Here is a 19,274-nt window from a genome sequence, read left to right as displayed (position 1 = left end):
TCTACACCAAGAAGAAGTGCTAGATTTTTTTTAACGTCGTTCGAATTTCACTCTGGACTGCTCTGCAACGTGGTGGAATATTTTGATGAAACTAGTTCCAATTGTTCTTCATAAAAATGTAAACAAAGTTATGTCAAATGGTTCCAGTTCCTATCACAAGAGGCGTTCCGGTGAAGCCCGAGGAGCGTCCAGATTTACTTTTAGTTAGACTTTAGACCAGAAACGACTATGAGAATTCGTCTCTCATCGCTTGATTATGAACATTAATCGATAATTGTCGTTAAATGCCGATAATTCTGGATAATCATCGATATTTTTTTTATCGTCATCATACTCAGTAGTTCGAGCTGAAGAACAGTGATTGATGCGGCAATTGTTGCGCTTACTACTTGCAGCAAAATGGCCGGGGCTTACACATATGCATCTTTGAACGGCTGTATTTGTGTTAATAGTTTATAGTACTGGAGCAGTTCATTGTTCGTCAATCGTATGTCAATATGTCAAGGGAATTAAACGGTTAAATGGCAGGTTATTGTTTCTAAGTAACAGCATGAGGGTGTCCGGAATTAAATAGAATCATTTTCAAATGGTTGTAACCAGTGTTGGGCACCGCTAATTCGCTAATTCGCTAACCGATACAATTTGCTCGATAATCGTGGAAATTTCGCTAATCACTAATCGCAAACTGCAAATTAACAGTTACTGTTTATTGTTAAACATATCGCAATAACTTGCATTGTAATCTATCGCTGTACAAATTATTTGTAATTTACATTTATTACATGGCTTTTCTTAATTTACCTAAGATCAAAACCTATTATAATGGATAAAATGCTTTACAGTTTATTAATTTTAAAATAAACAGCGGCACTTCATTTGGAATCATGGCCCAGCAACCATTCGGCTAGTCTGAGTATAAATTATAAAGTATAACTAGCGTTTCTCGATTGGTCGGTTAGCGAATTAGCGGTGCCCAACACTGGTTGTAACATATTACCCTTTGCGAATTTTGTGGGTCGCCAACAAGCTGGAAGTATCGTTTATAACTGTGCAGCGAGCTAAACAACGAGTCGGGCTGTCGACTTATAACAATATAGGGACTCCAAATCGTGACGATGAATAAAACAAGACGACCAACATGCCTGGTTCCCGGTAACTGTACAAGACGACATTCGATTGCGTGGTGATGGACAATGAAACCTACTTCAATACTTCAAGATAGATTTCATACAGCTTCTTTGGCACGAGTTGTATGTGCCAACCGGAATAGAAAAGATTACAGACATTCTTAAGGTAAAATTAGTCATCATCGATTCCGCCAATTTCAAAAGCAGTTTTTTTTTGTTTGAAACAGAAATTCTGTTCATGAAAATATAGGTATTCCCTGTGTTCAGATTAGCAAGAAGAATGCAGTATTTACATTTTTAAACACAGAGTCCCGCTTTTGGGCCCAAAAACTGCTTCCGAAATAGGGCCTTCCGACGAAAAGTTAATGACTGCTAATTTCCCGTTAAACATATAAAACTGTTGATGCTCGCTAAGAAATATCTGGTTTGACAAGACAGGACAGGACAGATTGATTACCTTTGTTATAAAGGTAGTTGTTACAATCGACGGAGGTGACAGTAGACGAAAGTAATGAAACAAAAATGCTTATAGTGTCCAACCAGCGTACGCCTTTTCCCCTTCCCGTCTTATCCCATTCTGGATACTTACACCTTATAAACACCTTAATAAACACCTTAATTTCATTACTTTCTTCTACCGTTCCCTCCGTCGCTTGTAAAAGCCGTCGTTAAAGAAAATTATTTTAATGCCTCAAGACTAAAACAAAAGGGTGGTCAAGGAAATTCACGTTAACGAGTGTCTGGAAAAATATCTGCAGCGTTTCCCGAAGCAATACGAGTGTTCCGTGTTGTTTTGACTAGATTTGGCATTCTGTTATTAAATAACAACTACCATAGAATGGTATGCCGCCATCAAGGGCAAGAGCGTTTCCCAATACAGAGAACTCCATTCAGTCGAGAAATATTGGTCCTACTATACGTCTCGCGGAACTCTGGAAGCGAAAAGCAGTTTAATTCTCTTCTTAGTCCGCTTTCAGTCGAATATTTTTTCTATATTTTATTACTTCAAAAAGAAAAATAATTTTATTTTTCAATAGATTCAAATTTTGATTATAGCACCATTTATACTGGTAAATAAAATGCTAATTCGCAACATGAACTCAAGCTAAATGCACGAAAACAATTGTATGAAATGAAAACACATTTTAAGGATGATTGTAGAGAAAAAAAAATGACAAACTAAATCTCGTTGAACTTATAAATTTGCCAATGTTTTAAATGTAAGAGTATCTTTTGTTATTTTGCAATATCAAATGCACAAGTATGAAACCGGATTTTTTAAAGAAAATTCATATAAAATATAAACGGACGGCAATATTTTAGTGAGTAAAACAGTCGGGTACCAAGTGGAAGAGCGTGGGTGCGAACCCCACCTGCCATTGCACAACCTAATATATTTTTGGTCTATATCAAAATTTTCCAGTTCATTCAATTAATGATTCTTCGCATCAGGCACTTCGTTCCTTTCCAAAATAATTTACATCATGGCCGCGTGTAGAGTCATAAAAAGAATAAAAAGAAAAAAATACATCCGGTGGTGGTTAACCATGCTCGAGACTTGCCGGAGCGACTGTCGGCATCGCACTGCTTGTTTCTATCGCACTGACCGAATAGATAACCGTCTATCTTCTCGGCAGTAGAAACAAAGAACAGTCTTGCAAAAATAATATCGTTGCATCGTTGCTGCGTATACGGGAATAACAGAATCGGGAGCAGGGATGTAAAATCAGTGATTTTGATCAAATCTGTGAGTTATCGCCATACGAACGCATAGAGCAGTCTTACGAAATTAATATGGTTGCATAAGAGTGTGTCGTGCGTACACGGGAATGATAGAATTGGGAGAATAAAACAAAACTACGTATTAGACTACCTAATATAACGGGCGGCAGTAGTTTAGTAAGTAAAACATTCGGGTACCAACCGAAAGAGCGTGCAAAATAAAATTGAGTCTCTACATTATTCAAAGTAATCGATAACTACACATTTTTCCCATCCCGATGGCAATTTGGGGATGTCACGCCAGAAGAACTTTTTCGCTCTTCCATTTCAAATCATTTTCTCACATTCGTAAAAATTGTAGTGTTGCTCAGCAAGTGCATGTTCCATCGATGCAAATCGCTCAAAGTCAAGTCCGCTCAGTAGCCCACATGTGAAGGAACTTCCCAACTAAACCACTTTACTGTTTCCTTGATCGGTTTTGCAGTGTGTGATGGAGGATTATCATACAACATAATCATATTGCGTTGCCGGTTATGGCATTTCAGTCATTTTATAACTAAAGCTCGATTAAAATTCTTTGAATCGTTTCAAAGAACTTTCACGCTTAGGATTCTCGAATTATGTTTATTGCCAGTCATAATCTGATGGAATAATGATTTCCTTTTGTACCTGGTAAGCAGCATTTCACATGTGATTTTTCGTTTTTCCTAGGGTCTTTCATTCAGTTCATGTGTGACCCTTTTTTTTAATCGTTCCCATGCATGGCTTTCAACGTACGCAGAGTGCTTGTTGGGCTACATTCAGTTGATTTGCGAATTGATGTTGCATCTGAATGTCATTTTCGTTCATAAGTGCTTGCAGTTTGTGGTAACGACGTGCACCCCGTTTAGAACTCGAATTAAGAGCTGGTGTCATGGGAACTCGTCTTCTGGAGTCGATTTAGTGCTACCAAAGTCTGCCTATCGCATGCTCGTACCTCCAGACTAGGGATTCCACGAGTGTGCTTGCGTAAATACGATCAGAACACCGTCAGTTCAGAAATTTGTTGCCGTTCGGGATGGGAAATTTTATCTTCGACTCATGTGGAAGACTGCAGATGGGTGTTTTCTTAACCTATGGACCAAACACGTATATGGACAAAAATGAGCTGAGCAGTGGCGTATGTATTCCGCTTCGTAGACAATCTTACGCGCAAACGAAAATGCCTGCAATCAAACCTTGGAATCCTTGCACACGATGAACTGAAAAAGGCAGAACAATTTATGTGGAAAATGGCACAATCTGATGCCTTTCCGGAAGAATTAGCCATATTAACAAAAACTCAGGGGTTGCCTACTGGAAAACATTTTACCGTACCAAAGTCAAGCTATAGGTATTTACAAACTTTGGCTTTTTATAGACGAAAAGGGTATACTAAGAACGCGGGGTCATATAAACGCGATTTCTTTGCGAAATACGAAGCTAAGTACCCGATTATACTTCCTGAATACTACAGAATAACGATCCTTGTTGTAGATTAGTTCCATCGTCATTTCCGTCATGTCAACCGAGAGACCATTGCCAATGGGTTGAGACAACGGTTCAACATCGCAAAGCTTCGAGCGTTAATGGCCTGAGCAAGACGACATTTTTTATGGTGCAAAGTAACAGAGGCAGTTCCGAATTCACCCGCTATGGCCCCGTTATCGTAAGCTCGGTTAAAGCCATTCGTCAGATCTTTCACGCTTGTTGGTCTAAGCTATTTTGGGCCGGTGTGCCTCACTATCAGAGCGGTGTATTTTGAGTGTTGCATCATGGCCGTTCGTAGATTCGTCTCAGGCTGGCTGAGCTCTACACAGACAATGGGACATATACTTGTAGTCGGCGAGTAAAGAATTAATACGAGAAATCAATTTAAGGAATGAAGTACTGGCTTTGACGTCCACTTTATAAATAACACCTGCCACCCCCACATGGGAGGAGCGTGGGAACGGCTCGTTCGTTCTGTGAAGGTCGCGATCGGAACGGTACTATAGACAGCTTGCCGCCCAGCTGATGGAAACTGTGTTGTACGAAGCCGAAGTGATTGTCAATTGTAGACCGTTGACTTACATTCCTCTGGAATCAGCCGACGAGGAGCTGGAAGTTAGCGATTTAATCCTGATAGTGTGCGAAACGACGGAGAGCCAATGGGTACATGGTCGAAAAATATATGCTCCCGGGAAAGACGGAATAGTCCGACAGGCATGGGTGAAGACAGCGATCGGCGGAAAAGAAAAAGACTAGCGATAAAACTGGCAGTTCTCGATGTCAATTCAATTTCGTGAGCACCTTTATAATTACTATTTATTCTTTTGGAAAGGGAGAAAGTGTCTGATGCGAAGAATGATTAATTATACGATCTGCAGAATTTCGATATTGACCGAACATATATTGGGTTGTGCAAGCACTACCGTTGCAATGGTAGTGCTTGCACCCATGCTCTTTCGGTTGGCACCCGAATATTTTACTAATTAAACTACTACCGCCCGTTATATTAAGTAGCCTAGTGTTTTGTTCTGTTTTTATCTTCAAATCTATCATTCTACATTCGCACCACACACTCCTCTTGCGACGATATTATTTTTGTATGACTGTTCTTGGTTTCTACCGCCGAGAAATAGACTGTTTACTACAATCGATCAGTGCAATAGAAACAGGCAGTGCGTTGCCGACGGAGCGACTGTCCAGAGTTTTTCATGTAATTCTCACCATTGAAAATCGAAGAAATATGTATTGGATTTTTATATAGTGTTATTATAAGAATTCACGCCATAAAAAAGGCCCATAGAAGTACAGATATCTAATTTTCAATTGTTATTTTCTTATTTTCTACTGTATTTTACTCTCTTACATAAAAAAATATTGGATAATCTCTTTTTAAGCTATTAGTTACCTAGCTATAGTAAGCAAAAACCTCGAAAATTAGTTCAGGCTGTAACAGCATAAGCGATTACCTAAATCCCAGGAGCTACTAACACAGCTGCAATAACATGCTGTTTCCAACCTGCCGTCGTCACTGCTATGCAGTTATTTTGGGAAAAATCTCTGTATGAAAAGGTGAACCGCTCAAAGCACAATCCAGTAATGAAGCTATCACGTGAACTGAAAACTAAGCAACAGATACTGCTATTAACGCATGGCAGCAATTTGCTTTTTCGCAATCCTAGTTACGCTGTAAGGGTTTCGCCAACAAGGACAAAGGTACCTGGTTCCTGACGTAGCCTATGTAGTCAGCAAGTCAGATGCGTAAGAGCTCTGAACGCACTCTTTATCATTATGGTACGCTCTAGGGTAACGCACAGAACATTGCACGGTTCAAACAAGGACCGGGCATAATTATGATTTATGTAACTACAAAACCTCAACCGAGGAAGAGCGAGAAAGAATCCCAGTCACACATTTTCATTTGAGATCAATAAAATTCATTGAAATGTCATCAATGTAAAAATAACTATATTATTGCTTACTGAAATATTAACCTTTCTGATTGCAATGGATGGGATGGAAAATTTATTTAAATTGAAAGTTGAATTAAAATTTCATGTTAGGTAGGAGAAAAAGCTTCCACAATATCACGTGTCACCGTAATTTGACTGGATGATAGCTTTTCCGTTTGCTGGACTTATTCCAATTACCTTAACGTGATCGATCCCGACAGCATCAGCGCCAAAACCCTATAATGCATCGATTTATAGTCAACTCTCTTTTGTATTTCCCCTTTTTCCAAACCACCAGGACCAGCGAACCGTGATTCCGGCGAGATGGAAATTAACACCCAGACCATCATCGAGGAGGTGTTGCTGCGTCCGCTGCAAGCGCTTTCGCTGAAACTTTACTTCGAAAGTGACTGCATCGGTGAAGCGTCGTCGGCGGTGCCTCGGTGCAATACTCCGGCCACCAACGTTTCCGCAGCCAAAAATCAGAATCGATTGGCCATCGGAGAGAGACGATGCACGGAAATTGTGAGACGCGTTGCCGAACTGGTACGACGCTTCGGACGGCAGCGGTTCCCCAACAGTCACCGCGATCTCTCCCTGCAACGGGACGCATGGAAGAAAGTTCTGAAATTTCTGTTCCTGCTTCGGGCGATTGGACCGGTTTCACTGATTCATGATGGAGCTGGGAATTCCACCGGACCTCAGGAGGTGAGTGGGCTGCTTGATTTTCCTATGTTGTTTGTTTGCCGGACAAAAGATGTGCCTATCGATGCGGTATTCGGTTTGGTTTAGTCCCAGTTGCTAATGAATGTACGGTTCATGGTTTAGTTAGAGCGCTGTGCATCCGTAAATTTTGCTCTACCTTTAAAATCGATATGCACATAAAATTATGCAAAAAGTGGTTTAACAATTAACTTTTAAAAGTACGTAATAAAGACATAGATATTTTAAATCATAAAAATTTATAGTATACGACCGATCAAGAAACTCCACTCCAGAAACGAAAAGAACATTTAGCGTGTACACTTCAAGTCTAATATCACCTCAAGCGCATGACTCGTACGAGTAAATTCTATTCATAATCTTCGAACTGGAATGAACTGTTGTTTTGGCAGACAACTTTGTCTGCAAACCCGGAGATGATTTCCAATTACTGGATGGATTTTCGATTCAACAGGTCACAATGCTTTATTCGATTTTGTATGGCCAACTTTCTCAATAGCGAACTCAGCACAAACGTTTTGCCTCGTTATGTTAGCGCCAACTGATCCGAACAGTTCTTTACATAATGCAATGAGCTCAAGCCATCGGATCATTATAATTATTAACCGGTCTGTAGCCAGGTAACAGGATAATGATATTCCGTGGCACAAAAACAAAGATATGTGTAACATTAAATTATTCAACGGTTCAATTTAATGATTATTTGCAACCACCTATCGGCCTCAACTGGGCTCGAGTGCAATTTTTTTGCTCGCTTATCAAGTGGAAATCGTTCCCATGTAGGTATGGTTTTGGTTTCCCTCCTACGTTACGTACGATACTTAAAGCTTTGTGAATTAATACATTACCCGTTCGTTATTGATTGGATCCGTGGGACGGACCGACCGCATCGGCCGGTCATCACAGATCATTACGCATTGTCCCGTTGCCCATTCGGGTTAAATTTATGGAGCATGCTATTCTGTGAGAACAATGTGGGTACCTCCCGAATATTTTTCGTCGAATTTTACGTTTCGACCTTCTGTTTAACACTCAGTCTACAGTGGGATGTTATGAGAATTTTGGTGAAATTCATCGAAAAATCACAAATTAAATTCTTTTTATACGAATTATGGTGAATAACACTTGGAATACTTTGCACACACCCTGTGAAAACTATTATTCATCCGGTAAAAAAAATCACTAACAACATTCCGCAAAACCACACAACGGGTGGTTGCAGATTCATAAATCAAATTAATGTGAAATGGCTAGAAAACGAATAAGTTGCAGAACGCTGGTGATACCAACATAAAAATCGCTGTGCAATGGACACATGAAATTTATGACGCGTTTTACTGAATTCATCAAAATCTTTGTTCATCTAGTTTTCTTAATATTTTTGTTTTATTTTTTTTGTTAGAGTCTTCAATTCTATAAGAAAATTTTAACTGTTTTCTTATGTAGAGAACCATAATCTTATGTAGAGAATCATAATCATCATAATCATTGTACAATGTATAAAACGTATAACAGTACAATGTTGTAAATAAAAAACGAAAACAACAACAAGTACAATGTTGTCTAGAATCACTTTGACGGTAAAAGAATATTGTAAAAAAAAAAGGAAAAACAATTAATTGACTTATACGTAAATTTTTCAACTTTTACTGCTTTAAGATAATTTCAAAGTAAACTGAAAGTTATACGGATCATAACCGGCCATACATCTTTATAAGAAACTCGTCGAATGATTCATTTCCATCAACGAATGATGATGAATTAGTATGAAATACACGAGGCACATTTTTAATTGATTTTTGGCCGGTTCGATAAGCATATCCAATACTTAATACAACCAAAGGAAAAGCAGTGCCATTCACAGGAAAACGTGCACACTCCTAAGATTCACAGACGTTATCTATAATATCGATCGCATTACTGTGTGACCAGATTAACCTTCGAAGAGCTATTCCAGAGAGAAACTTTGCATTAGCTCTACCATTACGATGTGCTGGGAAAAGTACATCTAAACTTGGAAAATAAATCAATGTGATATAAAGTGGGCATTGCGAATAATCTATAATTATTTTTATGGTTAGGTCCTTTGTTCATTCGTTGAGCAGTCTCATCCAACTTAGAGCTGAAACTCATTGAACTCAACCAACTTATACATAGCTGAAAATATTTACGTGTACGGGAAATTTAACGTAGGGATGCGATAGGCTGTCTTGTATAAATGTGTTACTCAAAATAACTTCTTCAAAATCACCAAAATTTTCGTAACTTGAAATGTATATTGGCCCTGAAAAGAACCACTTTAGTCCTCTTTAGGAGAGTTGAAAATGTCTCCCTCCGTTCAGTGCTTGCGTTCAATCGCATCTTCAACTGCTTCAACAATGAACAACACTCGCTTCCGTGTGAAATGTATCACATCGGGTCAAATGAAAACAGTAAAGTAATTTGCAATCTTTTAAAAGTTATTTTGAGATGCAGCAACTTTCATGAACGGACTTCGTAGAACAAAGGCTTTCATAACTTTTTTCCAACTAAGGATTTTTCAAGTAATAGAGTTGGGCGGGGCATAAGTGCGACGTTTGAAGTTGTCATCAATTTTACGAGATACAAAAACACAGTACACTGTAATAAAATATATTTTATATTGATGCAATAACTCAATATCTTCACATTAAACCATAAATCATTCGGAGTAATAGTGGTATGTAACATAATTTCTTCATTTTTTCTGATCAAGTGCCGAATCGCACTTTTGCCCCATTAGCGGGGTAAAAGTGCGAATAACGCGGGGCAAAAGTGCGAAGTTTAAATCCATAAAATTAGCACAGCGTTAGCTAACAAATCCATAATGTCTTCAGTTATTCAATTATCAATTTGCACTTTTCCTATTTTCCGCTGACGTACTCCAGCCTGCGTCAGATTGAAACTTTACCAAACGTTGTTTTTTTGTTTTACCAGCGAATAGACACTGTTTTCCTTCGACCAGCATCTGTAGTGCACACAGTGATCTGCAAATCTTCACTTTCTTGTATCTGTAATGCAGTGCCGTATTTTGCCGTATAACGAAATATTACATCAAAATCACTCGAAAATAACATTTGCACATAACTCAGACACCATGCTTCATAAAAAACATATGGTTACGACAGATTCAGGTTATCAAAGCTGTCATCAATTCATGCCAATGCACTATGGTCCTGAAAGCGATTTTAGACGGACAAAAATGATTGCGCCTAAACGGGATATTCTAGCTCAATGAAGTCTTCGGCAACTTTTTGAATGAAAACATGATGTATCTTTTGAAAGGGTCGTTCAATGTTCAGATGATACCGTAACAACAATTCAAGTAATAATTTTTTAACTAAGTTTGTTTTCCATTTCTTAGTTCCAAAACATTAAAGATAGATTAATTTCACATAACTTTTTTAAACAATCCAAATTTCTAACTCTTACGTATTTTCAGCACCCTTGTTTATGGACGACCCGTAAAATAATATTTCCTCTTAGGCTTCATGCACAAATTACGTAATGTTCAGAGGGGAGGTGGGGAGGTCAAGCTTGTGTTACTTTTCGTTACATAGGGGGGAGGGGGAGTCTTGAGACGAGTAACGTAACAAATTTATCAAATTAAAAAAATACGGAATTATATTTTGCTAAATAGAGCAGCTGAAAACCGTTTAACCCAACATGCAACATGGGGTGATGCCTAATTGCTGTTTCAGCTGAGAATCTCTATGATTTTAGCCTGGATTCTACTTGATCAAATCCATTTTGATCAAAATTCCTGTTTTGAACTCAGACCTGGTTGTGTTAAATCATATAGTTTGATCAGAATTCAAAATTAACATTCTGATCAGAGTAGTTTTGATAAGAATGTAAAATCGATGCGTTTCTTGAGTTTGCAAAACCAAAAAAAGTTAAATGGATTGTGCGATTTTCATTCAATGATAGGGGGGGAGGTTTAGTTACGTTACGTAATTTAAAGGGGGGGGGGGCTATGCCAAGCGTTACTTTTTGTTACATAGGGGGGGGGGGGAGGGGGTCAAAAAACCATAATTTTTGCGTTACGTAATTAGTGTACCATGCCTTATAACTCATTTATCTCAACAGGTAGCTCAATATGATGTTCCACAAAACTTTTTAGACATAAGAGAGGAATATTTTTGCAAAATACTATGTTGCTTTATCTCTATGAGTTAATAAGTTATAGCCGATTTCAGGTTAAAAACAGGCCAATTTTACTAAAGCATAACTCGAAAAGTTGCAAACGAATCTTGATGAAACTTTGGCGATTTAATATATTTAATTTAATATTTAATATAAAGTTTTTAGCAAAAAATGGCGAAGGTGTTATTTTTTTGAAAAAAGATAAAATTCTTTGAATTTTATGATTTACTATAGCTAAAATGGTCGTTTTTTTCATAGATTCAAATTCAAGCAATCAAGTATGCGACCACGGAATACTATACGCAACAAATATACTGGCAATGACCATGGTTGATACTAAAATAGTGAATGCATTCAAAGAGTTACATTCGCAATCTTGTTTTTTAAGCGAAAAAGCTAAAAGAATGTTTAACATCATATTGAGCTATCTGTTGAGATAAATGAGTTATAAGAGGAAATATGATTTTACGGCTCGTCCATAAACAAACGTCCACTGCTGAAAATACGTAAGAGTTAGAAATTTGGAATATTTAGAAAAGTTATGTGAAATTAACCCATCTTTAATGTTTTGAAACTAAAAAATGAAAAACAAACTTATTTAAAAAATTATTAGTTGAATTGTTGTTACGGTATCAGCTGAACATTGGACGACTCTTTCAAAAGATGCATCATATTTTCATTCAAAAAGTTGCCGAACATTTCATTGAGCTAGAATATACCGTTTAGGCACAATCATTTTTGTCCGTCTAAAATCGCTTTCTGGACCATAGTGCAATGTAGATAATTTACTTGGAATATGCCCTGATAAATCATTGAATCGGACTTTTACCCCCATCGCACTTTTGCCCCTCTTTGCTCTATATGAATTTTTAATACAAATAACAATTATTTATGTCATTTACAACAAAACTGGTCATAATAATTATTTTTCTAAATGCAGCCGTTTTCGAGATATTCAAAGAAAAGTTAGATTTATTTTAATTTTTTATTTTGAACACGTCTTTTTCGTATGTTTCTTCAGTTGCTCCACTTTATTTTATAAAATTTTTTAATTTTTTTGGTCAATTTTCAGAAAATCAATTGTTCGAATTACCAGTTCTGTTTCGTGCAAGACGCGTTAACATTCCGTAGACTCATTTTTACAGTTCTAACGGGTGACAACTAAAATTTTGGAATTTTTTTCTCAAGCTGTCAAAAAAAAAGACAAAGATACATGAAGAAGATCTGATTTTGCAAAATGAAAGATACATTATCTATTGTTGAAATAAAAACTAGTGTACATTTGAAAACGGTCCGTAATCGCCTGTTCGGCGAAGTTTTCATTTGACGTCGAAACAGGAGCGTTGTACGGCCGTCATGTCAACTTTGCGAATGCATCTCTTGATTCTACCAATCAGCTGTTTGCAATTCGTGGCTCTCCAGTTATTTTTGTATACCAAAGAACTCAAAATCCCAAAAAAATCTTTGATTAGGCGCACTAAGACAGATTTTTCGGGTCGTGGTTTTTGGGTAAAAATGGGATCGAATGGGTATTCAGGAACGATTGCGTTTTTTTTGGCGAAATGCGTTGATGTTCTATCCGGCCAAAACACATATTCTCCATCTGCATGATATTTTTTGTAGAAACGGGATCAAAATTTTCTTCAAACATTCGTCTGGTGCATCTTGATTGATAGCCAAACCAGAGGGCTTGTTGTTGAAGAAACGAGAAAGAGAACGATGTTCTACTGCGTCTACAATTTTGACTGGTCTTCCACTACCTTGCTTGCGAATAGTTGTTGGGCATCTTAGGATATGATAAACAGTCGAAGCCGCAACATATTTGTTTTTTAAATGTTGTACCGTATACTTTTTGCCGAGATTTATGTGGCAGTTCGTAGAAGTGTACAACGTGTTCCCGAAATTCTGCTTGTTTCGACGCCATTTTTAGCAAAACTTGGCAAGCATAAACAAAATAAAAAATATTTACCAAAAAAGGAGAGAGAGAGAGCTAACACATACATACTCTCATTTATCTCTGAGCTCATTTGTTGTTGAGGGCCGCGAAAAAATTCCAAAATTTTAATTGCCACCCGTTAAAAAGCTCGTAATATAATGTAGTATTCTTAAATTTTCATTTAAAAAGTATGTTCTAGAGAAAACCACCGTACGCTAATGCTACATTATTCATCATGTAGCTCTTCTACCTATCCCTCGTGGTCGTTTTCTAACTTAACATACATACGGTTAGCACCTTCGTTTACTGATATGGTGATTTCGCAGTTAGACATCACCATTTGTTAGCGTTGATAAAATATGAAAACATCAGGTGTACTATTTTGAGCTCACATCCAGCTAAACATGTTGCGAATGCATCATTTTCACTTGGTATGAATTTTTTTTTGCTTCAACGAAGAGATACAAACTATCCGAAAATTCTCACAACTCGGAACACGTACTATTCCAATATTGTTTAATATTTTAATCAGCTTACAGACATGACAACCACCAGATATGCCACCAGTTTAGTGAAATAGTTCTATAGCATGGAAGTGCTGCACTTGGAAACAAAGACGCATTGTTGAAAGTTTTATTCGCCCATATCGTACTGAAGGGGTTTCACCTTCACCATGCAAAACTACCAGTCACCCATTTCCGCTCGCCATCAGCCGTGAGGGAATTGTGGGGAAATACTTTTTCGTCACGTTTCCACCATTACGAGCTAACTGCCTGGTTGCGTTCACCGTGTGGACAGCTAGACAGGTTTCAAGGCAACATTATGACTGCGTATCGAGTTGTATAGGAAAACTACGGGGAACCGCACGATGATGATGGCATGTCACTCGTACTTCACGGGGTTGCGTTGTGCCCCCGCTCCCCATCCCAGGCTGCAGCAGGATAACACGATGAACGATGCAACGGTTGCGGTGCAGTAAAGATTTTAACTTGAAAAAATGTCCGCAAAAGTTGACATGTTGATCGCTGGCTGGAAAGTAATTTAGCTGCAAACATAAAAACGCGTACATAATTTGCCCTGTTCGCGATAGCTTCTCTGCTGATGCGATGTGATGGTTGACCGCGTTGTTTTTTTGATTTATTCGATAGTGGCAGCAAATTTCGTAGAATGGCGATCGATTTCGGTTGTTTGGAAAGCTTGGTAACTGATATCGCTGCTGCTGACCTGGAGATATTCGGATATTTTTGTCATGTCATTTTTGATCGCCAAATATAGAAATCTGACATCAGAGAATTAAAGTGAAAATGATATTTCGTAACCTAATTGAAATCAGATTGATAACAAGTCTAAACTAGCTGCACAATAAATGTGAAAAATGTGGATATTCTCGTGTTATTTGACTGATAGTATTACAAAAGTTCCTTTCGCAATTTAATGAATTAGTTGGGGTTATTTTGCTTTTTTCGATATTCTACTCTCAGTTTCGTTTCTTTGCTAAACTAGACAACGACAATCACAAAAAGTCTGGAACCGTTTCTTCGAGACGGGAAATGAATTAATCAGTCCACTAATTAGATCGAAATAATAGATGATTGCAAACAAGGGTTGATTGCTTATATTGAGTTTAATCTCTTAAATAGAATGCTGATTCTGTATGTTTGGTCTCTGTTCGAACAATCGCTAAATATTATTTGGTTGTAATTTAATAATGCTTTTAAAATTAATAGAAGTATGTAGCTTTTTTAGACGAAGCTCTGACCGTTTTCATTCCACAATCACTTAATAATTTTTAAGCCGCTCAAACGTAGTCGAGATGTTGTATGCTTAACTTTAATAACAAAGCGAAAAATTTTGCACTTGTGCTGTGTATGTAGCGGTTGAATTTCTCGTATTCTAGAGCCTAAGTAGTCTATATTGCACTCCCGGATCTTTCGCCCTTAGACATGGCGGGCGATAGCATGGACATAAATAGTAATGACGTAAAAGAGTGCAACACCGTACCATTCGTCCGGAGGACAGTTTAAAAGGACCATATTTAATGCTCTTATTCAAGTTGCGTCTTGTTCCTTCTGCTCCTTGTGCTGCTCTTAACCCGAATTAGTTCGGTAAAATAAAATGGCAACTTTCCGTTTAAACTTTCCAACCATTTTTGGAATGGACTAAATGAGTGAAAAGTTGGAAACAATTAAATTTGACCTTCTCCTTGGTCGGCATATTTAATGTATACTTGCTGTACTGATTTAATCGCTACTTCCATGGATAAACTTTTGTCAATGCAGCATTTTGTTCAGACTACCTCTACTATGTACTCTTTAAATTGACAATTGTATTAATTTCGCATTTTAAACTAAATTTTTGTTTTCATCACATTTGTTAAGGGTGATTAACTAGATACTAGCGAATCAACTAGCGAAATCATGCATGTCCAGTGGATGATTACTTCCTTTTTAATTCCTTTTTACATGCTTTTTACATGCTGTCGATAAGAGATGTAAATTAGTCAAAATTATGGTACAAACAAATGGTTATTTATATATCATACGTACGGCTGAAAAAATACAATCAGTCAGAAATACACTGTAATTTAGTATTTAAGGGGGGACCCTACTTTGAAAAGTCGGCCAAATTGAATTTTATTTTTTGCTTTTTCTAGACACTGTTACCTTCAGAAATGTCACATGTGGATTTTTTGATATCTTATCTTGTTAAAAAGCAAAAACAAGGGAAGTACATCGCTGTACGATACTTGAAACGCGTTTTTCCTCGAAATCATGTTTTTTCAGCTGGCGGTACGTGTATCTCAGAATCTAGTGGTCCGAATTGGCTGCATTTTTTTAGCATGTAAAAAGGAATTATCTAAATTTTGTTACATAGTTACATACGTTTTTTAAATCTCAATTTTATACTTTTTTATGAGCTCCTAATTGACGATTTTTGATGGAAAACACCTTTCATTTGCAAAAATTGGAATCATTTGGAACTTAACTGTAATTCTAGCATTCAAAATTGTTTGTGTTACGAAAATCTATTATTGTTCGACCTTTCAGCGTAGAGTCTTCCCTAAAACATAGAAGTGCGAAATCTTTGACAAAATATGAAACCAGCCTTTGTAAAAGTATCATCACAAGCAGTGGTTCAAACACGCCCTGAACAACCATTAGTCACTAGTGTCTTCCACTCCTATTTCCTATTAGGGTTGCCAAGTTTAAAATCTTCAAAAATCGGACAGCTTCTTTTTCTATTTTTGGTGGTTCGTTTTCGATTCTGTACCAAACGAATTATGGTCCTCCAGTACTGTAGGTCTTTGGCTGCCGATCTCCAATCCCCTCGAACACCAGTTGAACGTGCGTCGTCCTCGATAGCGCACATTCATCGGGTGTGGGGTCTACCCCGAAGGTTACAGTCTACGGTTCTCTGCTGAAAATCGTTTTGGCTACGACGACGAAAGACGTCGGACATTATGGCCAAGTGACCAGCTTTGTACTACGTTTACTATATCAGCATATTTGTATACTTGATACAGTTCGTGATTCATGCGTCTGCGCCACGCTTCATTTTCCATTTTGCCACCTGGTATTGATCACAGAATTTTACGCTCAAAACCGCAAGCACTCGTCGATTAGCTTCCTTTAGCGTCCGTGATTCATGTGCGTAAAAGACCACCCGGAAGGATTAGTGTTGGCAGTGTTAATGGTAAGACCCAATCTCGCTCCTTCCTATTTAAAAGCCCTAAACGCCTGTTCCACTGCTTGACGGTTGATTCCAATGACATCGACGTCACCGTCAAAACCAAAAAGCATTTGAGATTTCATGATGATAGTCCTGTTCCTTTCCACGCTTGCTCTTCGTATTGTACCTTTCAAGGCTATGTTGTATAGGTAGCAGGCTAGACAGTACATCCCCTTGATTTAATCCATACAACGTTATGAAAGCTGCTGATGTATCTGCTCCGCTTCTGACGCATGATTTTGACCCATCCAGCATCGCACGAATCAGTGTAGTTAGTTTCGTCGGAAAACCATGTTCTAGTATTTTCTGACAAAGCTTATTTCGTTTGACTGAATCGTACGCCGCCTCAAAGCCCATAAACAGATGATGAGTCGCTGCAAGTTGTACTCCCGGAACTTATTTAACAACTGACGCAAAGTAAACGTCTGATTCAATGTAGAGCGACTCTCACGAAAATCAGCTCGGTACTCACCGACGAAGGACTCCACCAATGGTCTCGGTCTACAGATACGGGAAGATACAGAAGAGCACTTTATAGGTAGAATTGAGCAATGTCAATGTTCTTTTTTGAAAATAGAGGCATTTGTTCTTTCTCTCAGGACCTGAAAATAGCCGATTGCTTCGTATAGCCGCTCCCCTACTAGCACGGATGTTACAAAGTAGTTGTGGTAACCGAATTATGACTAATTTCAGTCGTAATTCGGTTGCTTCAACTACATGAACCTAAAATGTGCTACCTGGGTCGCTTCCCGCTTCTAGAAGCTCAACCGGGATCCCGTGGTTCCCAGCAGCCTAACCGTTTTCCATCTCACTACTAATTACTTTCTTATTCTCCTCCTCCTGTGTTGGTGGCTCCACAACTTGCCCATCGCTCACAATTCTTACCCTGCTCCTGCTGATCTTCACGTTTACCTCTCCTTTCAACAGCGTCTGCAAGTGCTCCTTACACCTGGCTGTTGCCGCCATTTTGTCAGTAAGCGGGTTGCCAGCACTATTATTGCACATCATAGGAATGGCAAAATTCCTTCACCTCACCGTTTTGTAGAAACTTCTTATGTTGTTGCTGGTGAATTGCTCCACTGGACCAGATTCCTCATATTTGCATTTTTTTAGACGGTGGTTCCTTTTTCTTTCTCAGCTCTAGTCTCTCTATATCTCTCGCTGTTCTGATTGTAGCCGCAGTGGGTTTGTTGGTCCAGGTATGTTTCCGAATATTCAGACGTGGAAAGTAGGTGCTACAGATGGCCATTCCTCTGGTCGTGTCGAAATTTATGAGCCTCAGACTTATTGGTCGACAGATGAAGGCTATATCTTCCAATGACAGGACGGAAGAAATCCTCACTACCGATCTGCGCATTTGACTCTCCAATGATGATTGTCCGATGCCGATTGATCCGTTCCGTATTTCGAATTTTGTTCGAAGTGGTAAATGAGGGTTTCGGTATATGTATTATCTTACCGGGGTCGCGAAACCTACATTTTGCTGGTTCTGATGGGTCTGCCAGCTTAGCTGTAGCTTGCGGGATACAATGTTTCATATTTAACCGCTCTCGACGAGACAGACGCTGTTTGAGCCGCTCCTCACTTGGGGAACAGGCACTCAGCACATCTCCTAACTTAGTTGCTTCAGTTGTTCGTCATCATTGACTTAGATCGGGAAGTGCTAAGTAGGAGCCTGATTTGATGCCCCTTCCATCGAACTCTCCTCATTTCATATTCATTTTTATGCAAATTTCAAACGACCCTCATTCTCATGCATGGTGCTGCTTTTTTCTGTTTATTATTTCCTTAGTTTCTGATTTTTGACATATATTAATTTAGGTTTAGAAAAAAGATCTTGTATGTGTCCATGTTTCAATTAACTACATAAATAATTTTAAAAATAAATAAGTCGTTGAGAAAGTAGATTAACTAACATTTTTAGTGGGAATAATACTAATAACCCTGACGAACTGACATGACTACCATCCAAAAAACATCGTCATACATATACGGCATATACGGCTCACATATTAACACCACACAGAGACACTCGAATTAATTCCGACGAGTTACAGTAAAACGAGTTGGATTAAAATTTTCATTCAGTTATTTGACCACAATAGGCGGAGAAAGAGGCACAATCTATGGCAAAAAATAGCTTAACCCGCCAGTGTTGGTGGCATTTGAAATATATCGCACGCTTAATGAGAGGATTGTGGAGTCTCCATTTTATCCGGTCCGCTGTCGTTCAAAAGTTTACCAATATCTGCGTTCCACAGGGCCTTTCCGCTCTTTTTTATTCACGTCTTGCCTCCCCTAAGGTACCATAAACACCTTTCATTACTTGTTTCTACCGTTTTCTCCGCCGTTTGTAAAAACTATAGTTATAAAAAATTACTCAAAAAAGCTTTCATAAAGCATGAAAACCCGCTG

At 38.3% G+C, this 19,274-nt stretch overlaps 1 protein-coding gene across 1 annotated transcript in view; it reads left to right on the top strand.

Annotated features, from left to right (window-relative positions):
* The window catches only part of LOC128736534 (uncharacterized), a 156,081-nt gene that overhangs the window by 25,268 nt on the left and 111,539 nt on the right, over positions 1–19,274 (top strand). Inside the window, 1 exon segment of the mRNA XM_053831018.1 lies at positions 6,606–6,988. Within this exon segment, the coding sequence (XP_053686993.1) occupies positions 6,606–6,988 (383 nt within the window).

Source organism: Sabethes cyaneus, chromosome 2, assembly GCF_943734655.1.
Source record: "Sabethes cyaneus chromosome 2, idSabCyanKW18_F2, whole genome shotgun sequence".
NCBI lineage: Eukaryota > Metazoa > Arthropoda > Insecta > Diptera > Culicidae > Sabethes > Sabethes cyaneus.
The sequence above is the reverse complement of the archived record's forward strand: the minus strand, read 5'-3'. Positions and strand labels throughout refer to the sequence as shown.